The following is a 17,406-nucleotide window of genomic DNA, read 5'->3' on the forward strand; positions in this document are numbered from 1 at the left end:
GGCACAGGGATACAGGAGGCTCTGCGGCAAGAGGAGGGGGGGAATCGAGTATTACTCGTCAATAGAATCAGGCTATTCACGGGGCGTGAATGCAGCGTGAGACGAGAAACGAACGCAGTGCAAGGGAGGGGAGTGTGAAATAGGAGAAGAGGTGCATCAGGCCCAAAGGTCGGATGAAAAGGGAGACGCTGGCACCGTGAATCTGGCGGTTCTCCGGGCCTGTTTTCTTCGTGAACCGTGCTGTGAGCTGTAATGCAAGGAGAACAAAGGAAAATTGGGCGAGGCCGAAGTGAAGTAGTAGAGAGGAAAGAACCAAGGTGAAACGGATACCTGAGGGTTCAGGTTGAAAGAAGGCTCAGATAACGATAACCGCCTTCCGGCGATATACTGCCAAGTACTGTGTAGTAACTGGTGAGGAACCGCACGCACTCACTTTGGGGTGACGCTGAAGCCTGCGAGGCCGCGCGTTGGGCTTGCGCTCTGCTATTACTTGGGCCGCCTAATGAGAATCGCATCGAATCAGAATCAGCACGGCCTTTCCAATCAGAAAAAAAAAAGGACTCAGTTATACGAAAGGCGGCTGAGTCGAGGCATCGTGACATCAAAGTGAGGCTGACACATGCGTGGAAGTGTGCCTCTACTCCATACAATGTACTGACTGACTGGGCATAGATAGGTACTTAAGGGGGGGGATTAGAGGCTGGTTCGTACCCTCATCGCCGGATGAACTCCTAGGCAAGGCTTTCAAGGCCCTCTTAAGCCTCGAAATCTCCTTCCTTGCATCCTCACGCTGCTCCTCCGCATCGTCAAAGGTTTCGCCCTGCAGCGACGCGAGGATGACCTCCTGGATCATCAGCTCCTCTCGCAGCGCCTCGCGATTCATGGCCATGGTAAGATGTGCGCTGTGTCTTTGTCCAATTTGCCGCTTTTCTCCTTTTCGGTGAGAAATGAACTGAGGAATTTAGGCAGACAGCGGCCTCGTCGACTCCATAAGTTTTGGAAGGGTTTGGCCAATGATGATATACACGCCCTTCACACGTTGTTTATGTGTTTGTGTTACCGAAGATGGAGGACCGTTGCTTTCCGTGATATAAGCGTGGGGAGGGAAGGTGAGAAGGAAAGGATATGGTCAGTCGTCCGCGGTAGAAGTAAGAATGAAGTGGCCTTGGAGAAAATTACATCAGACGACAGTTGAGATAATAGACCGCAATGCGATTTGATAGAAGGAAATTCTGAAGTTGAATGGAAGAGGCGAACATTCACTGCAAACTTCGCGTCGCGTTACTAATGCCTGGTTTCGCCCGGTATAGTGGGGCCAGTGAAGTGTAAGGTACGGTTGACTATAGCGACTTCTGTCTCAATTCGCTTATTTTCAACCTTTACCGATACAGATACACTGCCGTGCTCCCAGTTGAATATCGACAACCTCTATTCCTTGACTTAGTCTTTGTACGACCAGATACTTATCACTCTACTCGAGGATTGAATAAACTCAAGGGTACAATCGGAGCCTCGTATTCAGAAAGCAAAGTGGCTAACAATTATTTGAGGGATATGATGTAACCCAAGGCTGATAAAACACACATCCATACGCCGATCTCGGTGTGAGCTCGGTCGTCATTTAATATCACAAGCCGTACAAGCGAGCAGATAAACAGAAGCAGCCACAAGCCGCAATGAAAAGTCTATTTGTCCAAGGCAAGAAAGGCCATTGCTGTGATATTAATCAAGCCGAATTAAAAAAAAGAATGATGCCCAGAGATTTGCCCCCAAACGCCTCTGCCAATGTGTGTGTATGTGTGTGTATCAACAGCGAAAGTGATAACAGCAAAGGGGAAGGGGAAAAAAAAAAAGAAAATGCTACGATGACGCTCAAGACGAACCATTCGTAATTTTATGCCAGACTTTGTCGAGCTCGTTCGTCGCCCAGTCCCATATACCAGTCACCGTGTCCTTCAACGAGCCAGAGGAGTCGTCGCCCTCGGCGCTGTCATGTGTCGGTGTCGCTGCTACCGCACTTGAAGTAGTGTGCGGCTTTGATGGAGATGACGATGTAGTCGATGTAGTAGATGGCGTTTTTGATAAGGAAGTGGAAGTGGAAGTGGAAGTGGTGGTTGGCTTTGGGGGAACCGACGGACGGGGAATGGTCTGCGTCTTCACAGACTGCGAAGGAGTCAGAGTGACTGAATAAGACGTCACCGGATCTTCAGGTATTTTAGGCTCTTCTTCATCGTCATGCGTCCCAACGGTCTTCAACGGCAGCCGCAGCGTTCCGTTGTTCGGCTTGGGCCTCACACCCAGAGAGTCACACAACAAGTTGTAGACCTCGATGTTTTCTGCCAACAATATTAGCCATGCTCGAAAGTACTTATTCAAGGAGAGATCACTTACGGAAGACATCGACCTGGCTATTCGCAGGATGCGGAAACGCAGGTCCCCTCGCGATGAAGATGGCCCTCATCAGCGGATGCTCATGGTCATACCCATGCAGCCCGCGGGGATGATACACAAGGCCATTCGCCTTTCCATCCTCAGCATCGAACTGGTCCTTGGTGACAATCGCCCACCCCGTCTTGGGCACGATCCACAGCGGCGCAATGCGGTCGTTGTTTGTAAAGTGATAGCGCTCCGGCATGTTGACGTCGCGGAGGTAGACGTCAAAGTTGGGGTTGGACTTGGCCTTTTCCACCAGCCCTTCGTACATGCCCTGTAGGTCGTCGGGGGTCTTTGGTCGAAGCCCGTATAGCGGCCAGCCGTCAATGTGCTCAATCTTGGACGTGTCGACGAGGTCTTCTAGCTGCAGCAGGCGAGTCGTGTCCGTGGTGGCCATGCCATGGTCCGACACGACAATGACGTTGACAATGTGCGTCAGGTTCCGCGCGTCGAGCCCCTTGAAGATCTTGTCCATCATAGCATCCACCTCTTGGATAGTAGATCGGATCTCCGTGCTGTTGGGCCCGTACTTGTGGCCGTCGCTGTCCACGTTGGGCACGTAGGCAGCAATGAGCTGGGGTCGCATGCCCTTGGTTCCTGCTGCAGACCCGCTCTCCCGGCCGGGCAGGTCCAGCCATCCAAGGATCCTCGAGACCTTGTTGTCGAGCGCCTCATTGCCATTGAACTTGTCCACGTATTCGGGCTCCAGGTGCAGGATATGTGCTTCGCTGCCCGGCCACATGTGAATCGCACTCGGCACGCCCTGCTTCTCGGCCGTCACCCAGAACGGCTCCCCACCCCACCACTTGGGGTCCAAGCTCCGCGCGGGATCCGTGTAGTGGAACTCGGCCTCGAGCTCCGGATCCCAAAACGTGTTGCCCACGATGCCGTGAGCCTCGGGGTACAGGCCGGTGGCCAGCGTGTAGTGGTTCGGAAAGGTGACCGAGGGAAACGACGGATGCATCCACTTGGGCGAGACGCCCTCCCTGACAAAGGCATTGAGGCGTGGGGTAAGTCCGCGCTGCAGGAAATCGGCCCGGAAGCCGTCGAGGCTGATGATGATGGTCGTCGGCGCAAACAGGGCGGTGCCGTTGCTCGTCAGATGCACCTTGGAGCCCGACGACGACGACGACGACCTGCGGGCCTTGGACAGCTTCCAGGCGGCCAGCACGAGGATGGCGAAGCCAATGAAGATGAGCGAGTGGATGAACAGCCACCGCCGCCAGCTCCGCCCGCGCTGGCTCTTTGCGTGCGCAAGCGCGTTGAGCGCCCGGCGGTCGTACTCGTCGCTCTCGCTACTCTCGCCCGTCGAGCTGCCCTCCTTCATGCCGCCCTCCTCCATCTCGTACATCAGCCCGCCGTCCTCGCCGTGCTGCGCCTCCTCCAGCAGCCTCTCGCGCTTCGTGTCTCGCCTCGCCCGCCTCTTCTGCCGCTGCTGCTGCCGCCGCCCGTCCGCCGACGCCGACGACCCCTTCTCGGACCCCCCCGCCACGTTCTCGTTGGAGCTGCCGGCCGTCGACATGCTGCCCAGGCTCGGCTTGCGCGCCAGACCCCGGAAGGGATTCGGCAGCGGCAGGGCCAGCGCAGAGCCGCGCCGCACCAGCTCCTGCTTGCGGCGCGAGTTCGTCACCAGCTGGTCCAGCTCCTCTTCCTCCATCAGCACGATGCGGTCGTGCGCCCGCAGCTCGCGGCTGTTCCTCGCCCGCTGCTGCAGCGCATCGTCCTCGCTGTCGGTGTCCTGGTCTCGGCTGTTGATCGAGGAGGCGTCGTCGTCGTATGCGGTCGGGAGCAGCAGCGACGAGTTGTCGCGGTCTGCCTTTGCAGCGCTGCCGTCCGGCGGATTGGGCGCCATGTTGCTGCGGCCTCGGAGAAGCCCCTGAGGGTGCGATGGAGTGACGCTCTGCGGGAGGTTGCACTTTCGGGTTGTAATTCGATGTTGGAGAATGGAGACCTTACGAGGGTCTGGAATATCCACTGACCCACTAGCCAATTTATGTAGGGTCGACGGGGTCAGTGCAGTGCCAGTGAGGCTAATGCGTTTAAGGCCGATCGACCTCGAAGTCTGTCATCCAGTAAGGATTACGACTGCGAATGTCTCCTTTAAACTCCCTATAAAGCACGCAGTCTCTTGATGTGTCTGTAGGTATGCTTTATTCTGACCCTTTGCAGCCTAAGGTACTGTAACATAATTTCAAGATACAGTGTATGAGAGGCACAGCTTACGCAGAATCTCATTCCATTAATGCGTCATCACGCACAAACTCTTTCTCGACAGCGTCACGCATTAGTACCGTAGCGGGATGATATTGATATACTACTCTTCATGTTCATAGCACTAATTTCTTACGAGGCTCCTCTCATCATGAAACTGTTCGTATATTCTAAACCCTCTTTTCCTCCCCGTCCTATATGTACGTCACATCGTAGAGTTCAGATACCGTATGTCTGCCGTTGCACACGGATTCGTAATACATCCATCTGACATGTTGAAACCAAGCCCATTTGTGCCTTTTTTGCAAAATGATATCCCTCGTAAACCCAACTCCCAAGTTCGCCGCCCAAACAGAAAATTAGAAGGAGGGGCAGAAAGCAGAGTCACCAAACGGTGCCCAGAAAGAAGAAGAGGAAGAAAACGCCGTCCTGCTGCTGCCAACGTGTGTAAAGCTCGATCTCGGAGTCTCCTATCGCTGCTGCTGGTCTTCAGCAGACGCCCCCGCAGATGACGACTCTGCCACGACAAGACTGTTCCTCACAGACGGGTTATGTGGCCAACCGATGGGCATGTTGGACTGCCGTCGTTGACTCGCTGTACTATGCCGAAGCGAGTCGGCGGCCACCGGTGCCCCTTCATTGGCTGCGTGATTCAAGGTGCTGTCTCGGGGACTGTCATTGCTTCCCGAGTCTCCGCTGTTGGCGACAGCTTTTTCATTGATGCTGACCCCCTTCTCCTTGTCGGCCCTTCTTCGACCAGCCGCGGCGGCCGCCGCTATGCCTCCCCCAGCAACAAGCGTTCCAAGGGCCGCTGAAGCAGTAGAGTGGAATCCCTTGAACTGAGCTACTGGCCCCTTGGGCGAGGTCTCGTCCATGAAGATGAAAAACATGGCGCCAACCACGCTGGCAATAACGAGCATCGTGAGGACGGCGGCCCCAAACCTGTCGCCTCCGTTAATGGGTCCGTAGCTGGGTCCTTTCGGCTGGTTCCGGCCAATGTCATCACCGCCGCCGCCAGGATCTCCTACGCTGGTGCCTCCGTTGTCTGCAGTCACGGGCGCGCTGCTATTCTGGATAAGGTTGGACATTGTGATTTCCAGGGCTGCCATCTGCTGGCCGACTCCTGTCGATCCATCATATTTGCCATCGTACCAGATGAGGCCACACATGCGTTTGTTATCGCCGCCCTGACACTGCTTCGCTGCGGCAATCGACGAGGCCCGGAGGTATGGACTTATGGTGTCATAAGTGTGAGGGGCCCATTTGATCATCATGGTAAGCCAGCGGGTCAGGTAAGCCTTGAACGAGTGCTCATCAACGTTGCACGTGTTGACCGATTCGCAGGCAACTTCCGACATGATGTTGTTCTTTGGCCCAGTGAAGAAGACTTTGCTGCCTTCGAGGAGGTTGTCCAAGCGGTCCTTCCAGGTCTGCGACTCGGTCAAGTTGTACATGGCGGCGGCTCCGAGAATCATGCCTCCGGCGTTGTAAGTGAATTGGTAGGGGGTGAGAACGGTACAGTTGGTCTCGATTCCGGCGCCGTCGTAGACATACCAGTTCGTCGTGTTGATGAGTTTCGTGGCAACCATCCAGTCCCACGTCTTCTCGGCCCAGTCAGAGTAACTCGTGTTGCCGGTATACAGGGCCAACCTTGCGCCCAGAGCAAAGAAGCACGCTTGAGAAATTGAGTTCTATCAACAGTTAGCCAGACGGCATGGTTCGGTCATCACCTTGCACCTTGAAGCGCAACCCGACCTACCTTGTAGTCATAGCCATTGTTCCACGTAAAGATCTGCCAGCGAAGGCCGCCTCCGCAGTGCTCCGTGTCCCAGCGAGCGGCTTGGGTGTTGAAGACAGCTTGGGCGAGGCCCAGCCACTGTGGCTGATCAGGGGGCGGATCGGGGAACTTGTATTCGGCGGCTGACATGACGGAGAGGCCCCAGAAGCCTTGGTCGTCGTTTCCCTCGGTTCGGGTTTGGTTCCTTGGCATGTAGTCGTTGGTCTCGCCGACCTGGAAGAGGAGGGCCTGCTTGGTCAGGTTGTTGTAGGTGTCATCCCCGGTGTAATACCAGTAGTCGATAAGCGTCCCCATCATGGCACCAGCCTCCCACCCTGGAGATGCACATGTCAGTGATGAGAAGAGGAGCAGCGATTGCTGCAGCATATGAGAAAGATATACCCACAGTAGTATGGATCGGGAAGAAGGCCAGGCGTCTGGCCCGGTTCGTTGCCGTGATAAAACGACACCAGGTCCTCCGCCATTTGTTTTGATATCGACTTGACAGAATCTATAGGTCCCCAATTAGCGGCCGCACCAATGCTGGATGGGAACATGAAGCAGCAGTCTATTCGTACCAGGCGAGTCTGGATCCAAGTTATAAGCCGCCGTGAGCTGGCTGGTCGCTAGCAACAGCCCAATGGCCAGACGACCAAGCGGCGATTGGCGTAATAACCGTTCCATGTTGGCAAACGAAGTCTCCAGCGACAACGGCCCCAGAGAGTCAATTCAATCAGCGAGGGGGGATCCCATGAGACGGCGGTTGCGCGCAAGTTGTTTCGGCAATCGAGGCTCTATCGTGACCAGGATGGAATGCAGCCCGCTACAGCTTCAGAGCCATCTATACCGTCGGTTGTCGACTTGGCAGGTTGGACAACCGGCAACGGCGACAGAAATGGGCGGCAGCACCACGAGGGACGGCAAGCGAGTGAATGAATGGGAGCGAGAGACAGAGGGAGGGGATATTGAAAGGGAAGAAAGAGAGGAAAACAAGAGACAGGCGGCCCAGCTGTGGAGAAGGGAAGGACGAGGTGAGCGGTGGATATACTTGCACACCTTTCGTATGTACATACTGCCTGCCCGCCCGGATATCCCTCCTTGTCCTACCTTACCTTAACCTTACCCAGCAGTAGAAAATACGGGCCAGCAGATCGCTTCTGGGGAGCTGGAATCGGCTCCGGAAGCGCTTGCATCTGTACATGCTCACTCGTCACAGCCGGCCTGCGACCGAGAAGGCGGAATTGACGCTCGCCTGACGTACGTGTGCTCGTCTGTTGTGCGAGCATCGGGCAAACAACAAGCTCTACTACTGAACGTGGGCAAGGAGCACGCACTCGCAGTAGCTCCGGAGTACCCGGCCATGGAGGACTGCTTGCGTCGATACCTGGGAGCTACCTTCAGCTGGGAGGAGGCCATGAGCGACTCTGCCAAAAACCTGGAGCTGGAAGTCTGGAGAGCTGGAACTGGAGCTGGACTGGAGCCGGGAATGGAGCTGCTGGAGCGCCACGCAAAACCTTGCCTTGGTAGCACCACTTTTGCTGCATCGAACTATCACAGAGCGTCCTGGTCTGGTCCTAGCTCGCAGTAGCCGCTCGGGTGCTGGGCCAGAACGGGAACCTGGCAGGGTCCAAATACGAGGAGCGAGGCTGCAAGCGGGCCACCGAATCTTTGAAAGCAGCAATGACATCGCGCCCCGCCAGCGATCAGGATCGACTTTTTGTTGTCTATTTGTCTACCTTGCTCCAATCGCCGGGAAAAGGGAGCAAGCAGACGTGAAGGGGTGAGGTTGCGTTCGCAGGGAAACGACAGGCGGCTGAAGCAGCAGACTCTCGTATCGTCCCTCGCTAACGGCATGCTGAAGCAGAGTCGCTGCGGAAGATGCCGCTCGCTACCTTACGGGAGCATCCCAAAGGGCCGCTGCGGCCGCTGGAAGCTTTTGCCGCATCGTCAAGGTGCTGACGTCTGACTGGAGTAGAGCGACTATCGAGAGCTAGCCGACTGACTCGGGCAGAACCAAAACCTTCTATTCCTTCCTCCCTTCTGTCTAATACTGACGGAATCGTGGCTGGCCCCTGGGCGGTGGTTGGGCCGTTGTGGTGCTCCCCTTCAGCCCGACAGGGCAGCCACACCACTGAGCACACAAACATACGAGAGCAAGTAAGCCTGTGTTGGTGAGGGGGACAAGACCACGCAAAGATCCTAGTCAGGCGGGAAAGAGGCGGGGAGAGCTGGGGATACCGCGGATGAGTGGACAAAGCAACAAAGCCATCAGCGCTCGTTCCATGTCTCTCTTGTTGCATCACGAGACATCAAAGACAGAGTCAGTCTGGACAGAGCTGAAGGATTGGCGCATACGATGGATGCATCATCAGGGTTAGGTAAGGCAGTTGAGCGAGTGCTCGTCATACATTCAAATGATGGGCAGCGCAGTAGGCGATCGCTTATCGGCATCTGATGTTCGATAGGGCGGGTCAGACGTCATTCTGTCAATCAGTGTCCAGCTCGACATGAGTCTTGTGCATGATCTGCATGCGAGCGCGACGACCGTCTTGACGCACGAATTTGCATCGTCACAGTGAAGCTCGACAAGACAGATCGTGAATATCCGTTGACTTTCCCTCCTTTCGCGGTCACGCTGGCGGCGGGCCGCTTCCAACCATTTTCGACCAAGAAAAGAGGTCAGCAGTTGCGCTGTTGTCTTGGCATGCAAAAGAGCAATACCGGTAGTTAGTTGGACCAGGGCCGAGGAGGCTGAGCACGTCTGCTAAATGGAATACGATGTCGTCTTCGTACAGGACTGCTGCTTGCCGATGGACCTACAATAATAGTAGGTGTTCAACTCTTTCGAGTCAGCACAAGTGTGGCTTGCCCTGGGCCTATGTATGAGTACAGGTAGTAAAATGCAATGCACCAAGGTGAACCCATTCAGAGTCCACTAACAGCAGAGTCTCCAGCAATTATGCTTAAAAAATGCTTTGGACGGAGAATGACTGGCTGCTGCTGCTCCGTACACCATGACAATCCAAGCCCTCGGTCAACATTCAAGGCACTTGAACAATGAATGACCACCATGGATACTCACCGAGCATAATGGCTTCTCGCATCGCCTATGAAAGCTGCAGTCTCGCATCCCAACATCAATTCGAGGCGGCTTCGTAATGCACTGTACGGAGCTGAGCGCACACCGTCCGTCTTGATTGGGCGCGGCCGGCTGCTACAATCAGCCCGTTGTTCCCGAACAGGTATTGAAGAGAGAGCTGGCAAGAATCCAGGCACAGAAGCTATTGCGAGACCAGCCGCTTGCCCTGCCGCCGGAATGAGTCAATCCACGCTTTCGTCAAGTTGGGATGAAACCAGCCTGCGACAGTGGTCGCGGGGCCAAACTGTGCAACCGAGCATGTCCAAGGCTGGGCAAGTCAGGGACGAAGCACGTCCTGAGGCCTTGACAGACTCTGGTTTGTACCACCGGAATCGACAACAACTGGAAGTCACCATATCTGCGGGTGATTTTTCTCGATATTTCTTCTGTGTTCTGTGCATCTTCCGCCTCTCTTTGGCCCAGCACCATCACTCGACTTATGCCGCTAGCCGCCGAGCCAGTTTCTGACCGTGATAGCAATCACGTGTGCCAGTGAGCAGAGCGCCAGAGCCACATTCTCGGACGAGGCAGTGTGGCGGGGCAAAGTAGCGAGACTGAGGGCGAAAAGTACTTTTGCGTACCTCGTTCCCTGTCTGCCAGGTCTGCATGAATAGAACCTGATTAGAAGAGACCTGTGAAGAACTTCATGCATACCCGCCATGTACACCCGCCGGCACCTGTTTACGCGAGGCTGGGGGTCCCTCCAAGGTTCCGTCGACTCCGCGCTGTCGTCAGCCGGGGGGCCAACGCCTGCAACAGGCTCTGCCGCTGCTCCCTTTAGCTGCCAGTGGTTGGCACTTGTACAGTGCTTTTGTAGGCGAAGGGGCTTATTCTGTCTGCGGACCAAACGTAAACTTGTCTTCCTCACATTTCCCTGCCGCCATTACGCATCACCGTCCTCTTCACTCCAACGCCCCTCCAGAACCAGCAACACCAGCGCTGCCGCTGTCGCTCGCCTACGCTCTACCCTTCCGATCGCTTTATCGCCCACATTTTCCACTGCCCGACGGCCATCTACTCTCTCGACTGAACGTTGTATTCTTCTCAAAATGGCCGACGCTCCGTATGATCCCTACGTTCCCAAGGCCGGCGCCGACCAGTCCGGCGGCGTGTCGCGCACCCAGGCGCTTCAAGGCGTAAGTTTTCCGCCAAGATTCCAGGACTTGTTTCGATTTGGATGGGATTCCTCTCGAGTTTGCGAGCGGTGATGATGCGGAATGGGACATGCTTCCGCAGGGAGCAGCATTGCGCTCGTCGCTCAGCCTCACCGCTGAGTTGAGCGATAATCGATGCGTGGACTGCGTTTTGGGTTGATGGGGCTCTTCACCGAGAAAGAAAGGAGAGAACGAGAAAGAAACGAGTAGAACAAGATCCAAAGCTAACCTCGTCTTCTCCCATCAGGAAATCGACGCAACGGTTCAAGTGATGCGAAACAACATTCAAAACGTGGCTCAGCGTGGTGACCGCCTGGACGTCCTGCAAGATAAGACCGATAACCTGGCGGAATCCGCACAGGGTTTCCGCCGCGGTGCCAACAGAGTGCGAAAGCAGATGTGGTGGAAGGACATGAAGATGCGAGTCTGCATCGTCGTCGGAATCATCCTGCTCCTGGTTGTCATTATCGTTCCATCAGGTGAGTGAACCGCTGCGATTTGAGAATTTACCCGGCGGAAGCTGACGAAGAAATGACAGTCGTTGCCACCCGCTAATACTCACTTTCCTTGTTTGTTTGCCCATGATTTACGAGGTCCTTTGACGAGTACCAAACCGGCTGCTCTAGACGGCCAGCCGCGAGCCGGGTCTCGTTTCCAGCCGAAAGATTACGAATTGCTATTGGATGAGGGTTCTGTGCCATGAGGAGTTTGCTCAGACTTCGGACTATTTTAACGGGAGATGTAGCCTTGGGATGCTCACGGGCTGGTTTATGTATATGATTTGCAGGCTAGGCGTTTCCTCCGACCAATTGAGATAATGTGCGCTCTCTACCGGTCCTAAAAGAACGAATTATTTTTACAAGGCTACGGTTCCGGTTCCCTGCAGCTCAGGGTCAGGAACCTGCAGAACGCGTTGTGATGAGCTTTGCCTGAACGCAGTGACATGCACCGGCGCTGGAGATGCCTTTGATGTTGCTGAATGCCGACCAGCATCAACCAGACATGCATGATATCTGCAACAGGCTTGACAGATTCACAATCTTCTCTTATTATCAGATCTCTCAGCCGAACCAAGACATGCATCAGCTCCGAGTATTATTGCTCACGCTCTGCTATAATCCAGCCAACATGCTCATCTTATCTGATGGGGCGACATTCACCGCCTGCCCGCCAATTGGTGAGCGGTTTCGGGGCGACATTTTTTTCTGCCCCTCCCCCACAACGGCCCAGCGCAATACGAAAGCCGGTGACTCTTTTTTTCCTTATCTGATCTACCTAATATAAGGTCCCCTGCCCGTCCTCGTCTTCGCCGGTCTCCTCCCCTCGGCCATTGTTTCCTTCTTTTTCTTGCTCTCTCTCCCAAGCCTCGCCGGGCCAATTGGACCAGACAATCTCGCGAACCATGCTTTCTGCCACCTCTGCAGCCTTGCGGGCCGGAGCTCGACGAGGTGCGCCCAGGACCGCTGCGGCCGCGGCTGGCGCATCTGCTCCGAACGTCGTCCGAGGCCCGAGCCCGAGCCTGGGTCTGGGCCTGGGCCTGGGTGCGGCCGGCCGCCGGGGCCTGGCGTCCCTGCCGACGAGGGATCGGACGCGCGAGATTGTCGCCCAGACGGTCAGCAGCATCGGCAGCAAGCGCGAGGGCCAGCAGTACCTCAAGCTCTTCACCTCGGTCGAGTCCCAGAAGTTCGCCGTCATCAAGGTCGGCGGCGCCATCCTGACCGAGTACATTGACGAGCTGTGCCGCAGCCTGCTGTTCCTCTACGAGCTGGGGCTGTACCCCGTCATCGTCCACGGCGCCGGCCCGCAGCTGAACCGCCTGCTGGAGGAGGCCGGCGTCGAGCCCCAGTTCGAGGAGGGCATCCGCGTCACCGACGCCAAGACGCTCGGCGTGGCCCGCAAGCTCTTCCTCGAGGAGAACCTGAGGCTGGTGGACAGGCTGGACTCGCTGGGCGTTGCCACCAGGTCCATCAGCGGCGTCTTCATGGCCGACTACCTGGACAAGGAGAAGTGGCAGTACGTCGGCAAGATTACAAAGGTCAACAAGGAGGCGATTGAAAAGTCGATTGAGGCGGGCTACATTCCCGTCCTGACCTCCATGGCCGAGTCCGAGGATGGCCGACTGCTCAACGTCAACGCCGACGTTGCTGCCGCCGAGCTCGCCCGCGCGCTGGAGCCCCTCAAGGTTGTGTATCTGTCCGAAAAGGGCGGCTTGTTCGACGGCGAGGGAGAGAAGATTTCGCACATCAACCTGGACGAGGAGTTTGACCACCTCATGTCGCAGCCCTGGTGCCGATACGGCACGCGACTCAAGATCAAGGAGATCAAGGAGCTTCTCGACACCCTGCCGAGGACTTCCAGCGTGGCCATCATCCACCCCAGCGATCTGCAAAAGGAACTGTTCACAGACTCTGGCGCCGGCACATTGATCCGACGCGGTGACAAGATCCAAAAGGTCTCCTCCGTGGCCGACTTTGAGGACTTGGATAAGATCAAGGAAGCCCTGATTCGCGACCGCGAGGGACTGGATGCCGAAGCAACTGTTGACCGGTTCATCGACTTTTTGCGAGAGAACCCCTTCACTGCCTACTACGACGACGCGCTCCAGTGCGTCGCCATTGTGATCCCCGCTGGCAAGGACCGGCCGATGGCCACCCTTGCGACCCTGGCCATCACCAAGTCCGGCTGGCTGACCAACGTGGCGGAGAACGTCTTCGCGGCCATCAAGAAGGACCACCCGAGCCTTGTCTGGACCGTGAGCGAGAACGACGAGAACCTGACGTGGTTCTTTGAAAAGGCCGACGGCAGCTTCAACCGCAACGGAAGCGTGCTGTTCTACTACGGCTGTGATTTGCGATCTGACGCCCTGGCTCCGGTCTACGACGACTTTGTCTCTCACGGACGCGCCATGCTGGGCGATTCCAACCTCGAGGCCCGGCTTCGCCGCGCGGCCCAGGCTGCCAGCCAGGCGCTGAGGGACTCTCAGGGCCGAGTTTGAATGTAATGGGAAAAAAGAGAGTTGCAATGTTCCTTATTGGAGTTTAACGGAATCTTTGGGGTATGTGTTGTATTATATTAAAGTTCAGGGGGGTGGTTGGGCCGGAAAGATGGCGGGCAGGATTACTTCCAGTGTCTGAATATGGGCGACTTTTTCTTCTGATCCTTGGAAGGGGCCAAAGACCATCTTGGAGATACATACAAGTGATATGTCTGCTTTTGATGTCTTGTCGCTACCCAACCCCAGAGGAGGCATATCATTAAAGGGTGTGTGCTGCTTGGCTCAAGCATGACTTGTCATAATGAGGGGAAAACAGAGACAAGTCATCGTGTGAAGCTTATGCTGGTGGTTGTTCGTCTGTCAATACATGGCGAGTCGGAATACAGTCTGAGCAGAGTTCATCAGAGTGATTATGTCTTGGGCTTTCAGATATTGTGTGTGTCGGGAACCGTCTTCCGGAGCCGATCAATGCCCTCAGCATTCTCCAAAGAGAATGCATGTTAAATGGACGTCAAGCTTCTTTACGCAGATCCATGTATGTATATCCTGAAATGGCGGGAGATGCGCAAAGCAATATGATGCCCTTTTGCGATTTCAAACAACTCATGCGAGAGATTTCCACCTCGCTCGTTTGTTTCAATCCTCTCTTTTAAAAGATAGCTTCACACTTACTCCAAGACGAAATACGAAAGTTTTCCCATCCAGAAAGGAACGGGCATGCATGATGGAGGTTTCGAGACAAGTTTTCGGTCATAAAAGGCGGGGCAGCCGAGGCTTGTCGAGCTTCCCATGCTTTTTTTCAATGCCGAGATGTGATTTGCCTGTATTGTTGGGAGGCATCTAATCAAGTTTGTTGTTGTTGGTTGAGTTATCAAACATGTGAAAGCTTGGGAGTGGCAGCTGCATGCATGCATCAATGCCTTGGGGGCTGATGGCGTTCAGTATCTTATGTGTACTTTGCAGCTTCTTGAGGAGGAGGGTGATTATAGTGAGTTGAGCAACAGAGGATGCTGGCCATTATGGGCGTCGAAATTGATTGATTGATGCTTCACTTGTTGTTCCTTCGTGACGGCGTTGAAAGCGGGCCTTTGCCTCTTTGCTGCGAACAAACTTACAACTACAGAACAAAACCAAAGATCGTATCTCACTGCCTTACTGACTGTTCCGCCCAACTCCACAACTTCATGTTACATCCTCGTTCCCCATGCTACTGCAACGTAAGAGATGGCAAGTATTTAGTATGAGTGAACCATGGGAAAGAATCCCTTGAAACGGCCGAGTGAACCATTGCGCCAACTTTCAAATGTGCTCTGTCTGCCCCCCTTTCGAAGGGAGACAAAAACTCTGAAGTGGTTACAGGTTGGGACAGAAGAACCGTGGTGATGCGGCCGCGAACTTGGGCTGCTTGTAAGCTTTCAAACAAGAAACCTGACCTGCTCAGACAATGATACTCGATGGCTTTGTCCAATTGCGGCTTGGTTGGGGAGGGTTGCAGCCATGCGAACAAAGTGACGAAAGGAGAAGTTGGTTCACGCATTAGCGGAGAGACAATGTACTACATACCTACACACCAACTTATATGTAGATCCTGGCAACAAACCTCCTCTTCATCTCCCTTGCTATGCGCGTTCTACCCTCATTCATGTCATGACCACGGTCGTGCTAGTTGGTGATTCTAATCGCATATGAACCAGTAGATAGAAGCATCATCCGAACCATGTCCGTCCTCGTCGGCGAGCTCGCAGCGCTGCTCGGCTGCGCCCTCACGGCCACTTACACGCTCTGGTCCGCCCTCGAGCGCATCGCCCTCGTCGCCACGAACCAGCACCTCCTCCCGCCCGCGTATTCTCGCCACGCCTCCCTCGGCCTCGCCCTCCTACTGCTGCCCGTCCTCCTCGTCCTCCGCAAGAGGCACCACTACCTCCACGGCACGCGCGTCCACAGCGGCTGCCAGCCCGCCGCCGTCTATCCTCACCTCGACCCCGTCCTCGGCCTCGACTTCTTGCGCATCTCCGTCAAGGCCCTCAAGGAGTACCGCCTGCTCGCCCTCTGGGACGACGTCCTCACCGCCCGCAACGGCACCTTCTGGTACAACGCCCTCGGCAGTTGGATGCTCATCACCTCGGAGCCGGACAACGTCAAGGCCCTGCTGTCGACGCGCTTCGACGACTGGCCGATGAAGTCGCTGCGCCAGCGGGTCAGCGTCCTGGCGCTCGGCCCGCACAGCATCTTCGCCGTCAACGGCGCCGAGTGGCATCGCGCGCGGGCGCTGATCCGCCCCAGCTTCGTGCGCAACCAGATCGCCGACCTCGAGTGTACCGACAGGCACGTCGACAACTTCCTGGCGAGGCTGCCGCGGGACGGAGCCCGGTTTGACGTCGACAGGCTGCTGTATCACTTTACCATGGACGTGTCCACCGATTTCATGTGAGCTTGAACCCTACCATCCTGTATACATATAATATATATGTCTCTCTGTGTGTGTGTGTGTAAATATATATATATATATATATGTCAGTTTACTGATGATGAGCTCAAAAAAGGTTCGGATACTCAACCTCCCTCCTCACCTCCCCCACAAAGGAAGCCCTCGACTTCATGACGGCCTTCGACTACCTCCTCACGACGTCCACCAACCGCGCCCGCCTCGGCTGGCTCGCCCTCCTGCGCCCGGACCGGCGCTTCGACGAGTACGTCCAGACGACGCAGCGCTTCGTCGACCGCCACGTCGCCCAGGCGCTCGCCCAGGAAAAGGAAAAGGAGAGGCCGTACGTCTTTTTTAACGAAATCATCAAGTCGGGCGCCTCGCACCGCCAGGTCAGGGACCAGCTGTTCTCGCTCATCCTGGGCGGGCGCGACACCAGCGCCAGCACCATGGCGTCGCTGTTCTGGGTCCTGGCGAGGAGGCCCGACGTGTGGAGCAGGCTGAGGCGGGAGGTTGCCCTGCTGGAGGGCCGCAAGCCGACGTGGGAGGAGCTGAAGAATCTCAAGTATCTCAACATGGTCCTGAAAGAGAGTGAGCATTACCCCCTCCCCCCCCCCCCTTATTTCAACCTGAACAAAAACGGCTCACGAAACGTTTTCCAGCCCTCCGCCTGTACGCCCCCGTGGCGAGCAACATGCGCACCGCCGAACGAGACACCATCCTCCCCAAGGGCGGCGGCCCCGACGGCCAGAGCCCGCTCTTCGTCCCCAGGGGCACCGACTGCCGCTACTCGACCTACAGCCTGCACCGCCGCAAGGACGTCTGGGGCCCGGACGCCGACGAGTTTCGGCCCGAGCGGTGGGAGACGCATAGACCGGGGTGAGTTCCTCTACTTTCCATTAATCTGAAGTTGCAGTATTGTGATTTGTCTGTGGTAGAGAGAGTTTCATGTTGTTGACTGAGGTTGGTGTGATTTATAGGTGGGAGTACATCCCCTTCAGCGGCGGTCCACGGATCTGCATCGGCCAGCAGTTTGCCCTGACGCAGATGCTCTACCTCGTCGCGAGGGTGCTGCAGACGTTTCGCCATGTGCGGCCCGGCGACGACGAGCCGCTGAGGCATCAGGTTGGGTCGACCATCTCCATGGTGGGCGGGTGCTGGATCCATCTGACTCCCGTAGCAGCGGAGTAAGAAGTGAAAAGAAAAGAAAGGGCAAAACGCCATCGTCAGACTTTGGGAACTAACTCAAGGAATGTGAGTAACATGTCCGGT

At 55.8% G+C, this 17,406-nt stretch overlaps 6 protein-coding genes across 6 annotated transcripts; 4 read left to right on the top strand and 2 right to left on the bottom strand.

Annotated features, from left to right (window-relative positions):
- Positions 1-1,872: 1,872 nt before the first annotated feature.
- BBK36DRAFT_1194255 (Phosphodiest-domain-containing protein) lies at positions 1,873-4,285 on the bottom strand (the record flags this gene model as incomplete). The annotated part of the gene is made up of 3 exons (XM_024896848.1): positions 1,873-2,336; positions 2,392-3,854; positions 3,894-4,285. The coding sequence occupies 3 exons, from the start codon at positions 4,283-4,285 to the stop codon at positions 1,873-1,875; spliced, it is 2,319 nt and encodes a 772-aa protein (XP_024751240.1).
- Positions 4,286-5,358: 1,073 nt separating this feature from the next.
- BBK36DRAFT_1167218 (glycoside hydrolase family 76 protein) lies at positions 5,359-7,105 on the bottom strand (the record flags this gene model as incomplete). The annotated part of the gene is made up of 5 exons (XM_024895020.1): positions 5,359-5,419; positions 5,485-6,335; positions 6,404-6,756; positions 6,828-6,932; positions 7,000-7,105. The coding sequence occupies 5 exons, from the start codon at positions 7,103-7,105 to the stop codon at positions 5,359-5,361; spliced, it is 1,476 nt and encodes a 491-aa protein (XP_024751241.1).
- A 159-nt stretch (positions 7,106-7,264) lies between these two features.
- Positions 7,265-8,133, top strand: BBK36DRAFT_1194271 (hypothetical protein). The gene is made up of 2 exons (XM_024896849.1): positions 7,265-7,452; positions 7,549-8,133. Exons 1-2 carry the CDS (start codon positions 7,317-7,319, stop codon positions 8,007-8,009), a joined length of 597 nt encoding a protein of 198 aa, XP_024751242.1. The 5' UTR covers positions 7,265-7,316; the 3' UTR covers positions 8,010-8,133.
- A 2,476-nt stretch (positions 8,134-10,609) lies between these two features.
- BBK36DRAFT_1115115 (synaptobrevin) lies at positions 10,610-11,201 on the top strand (the record flags this gene model as incomplete). Its single annotated transcript, XM_024890101.1, has 2 exons — positions 10,610-10,696; positions 10,962-11,201. The coding sequence occupies 2 exons, from the start codon at positions 10,610-10,612 to the stop codon at positions 11,199-11,201; spliced, it is 327 nt and encodes a 108-aa protein (XP_024751243.1).
- A 752-nt stretch (positions 11,202-11,953) lies between these two features.
- On the top strand, positions 11,954-13,709 carry BBK36DRAFT_1134761 (acetylglutamate kinase; the record flags this gene model as incomplete). Its single annotated transcript, XM_024892412.1, has 1 exon — positions 11,954-13,709. The coding sequence occupies exon 1, from the start codon at positions 12,117-12,119 to the stop codon at positions 13,707-13,709; it is 1,593 nt and encodes a 530-aa protein (XP_024751244.1). The 5' UTR covers positions 11,954-12,116.
- A 1,717-nt stretch (positions 13,710-15,426) lies between these two features.
- On the top strand, positions 15,427-17,325 carry BBK36DRAFT_1167220 (cytochrome P450; the record flags this gene model as incomplete). The annotated part of the gene is made up of 4 exons (XM_024895021.1): positions 15,427-16,136; positions 16,253-16,725; positions 16,797-17,013; positions 17,115-17,325. 4 exons carry the CDS (start codon positions 15,427-15,429, stop codon positions 17,323-17,325), a joined length of 1,611 nt encoding a protein of 536 aa, XP_024751245.1.
- Between the last annotated feature and the right edge of the window lie 81 nt (positions 17,326-17,406).

Source organism: Trichoderma citrinoviride, assembly GCF_003025115.1.
Source record: "Trichoderma citrinoviride strain TUCIM 6016 unplaced genomic scaffold BBK36scaffold_4, whole genome shotgun sequence".
Lineage (NCBI taxonomy): Eukaryota > Fungi > Ascomycota > Sordariomycetes > Hypocreales > Hypocreaceae > Trichoderma > Trichoderma citrinoviride.

What these genes read in the sequence shown, in the direction of transcription:
- BBK36DRAFT_1194271 (XM_024896849.1), top strand. Translation starts at nt 7,317, where the DNA reads ATGGGCGGCAGCACCACGAGGGACGGCAAGCGAGTGAATGAATGGGAG. An exon ending in GTGGAGAAGGGAAGGACGAG is followed by an intron (nt 7,453 to 7,548) that starts GTGAGCGGTGGA and finishes AACCTTACCCAG; the next exon opens with CAGTAGAAAATACGGGCCAG.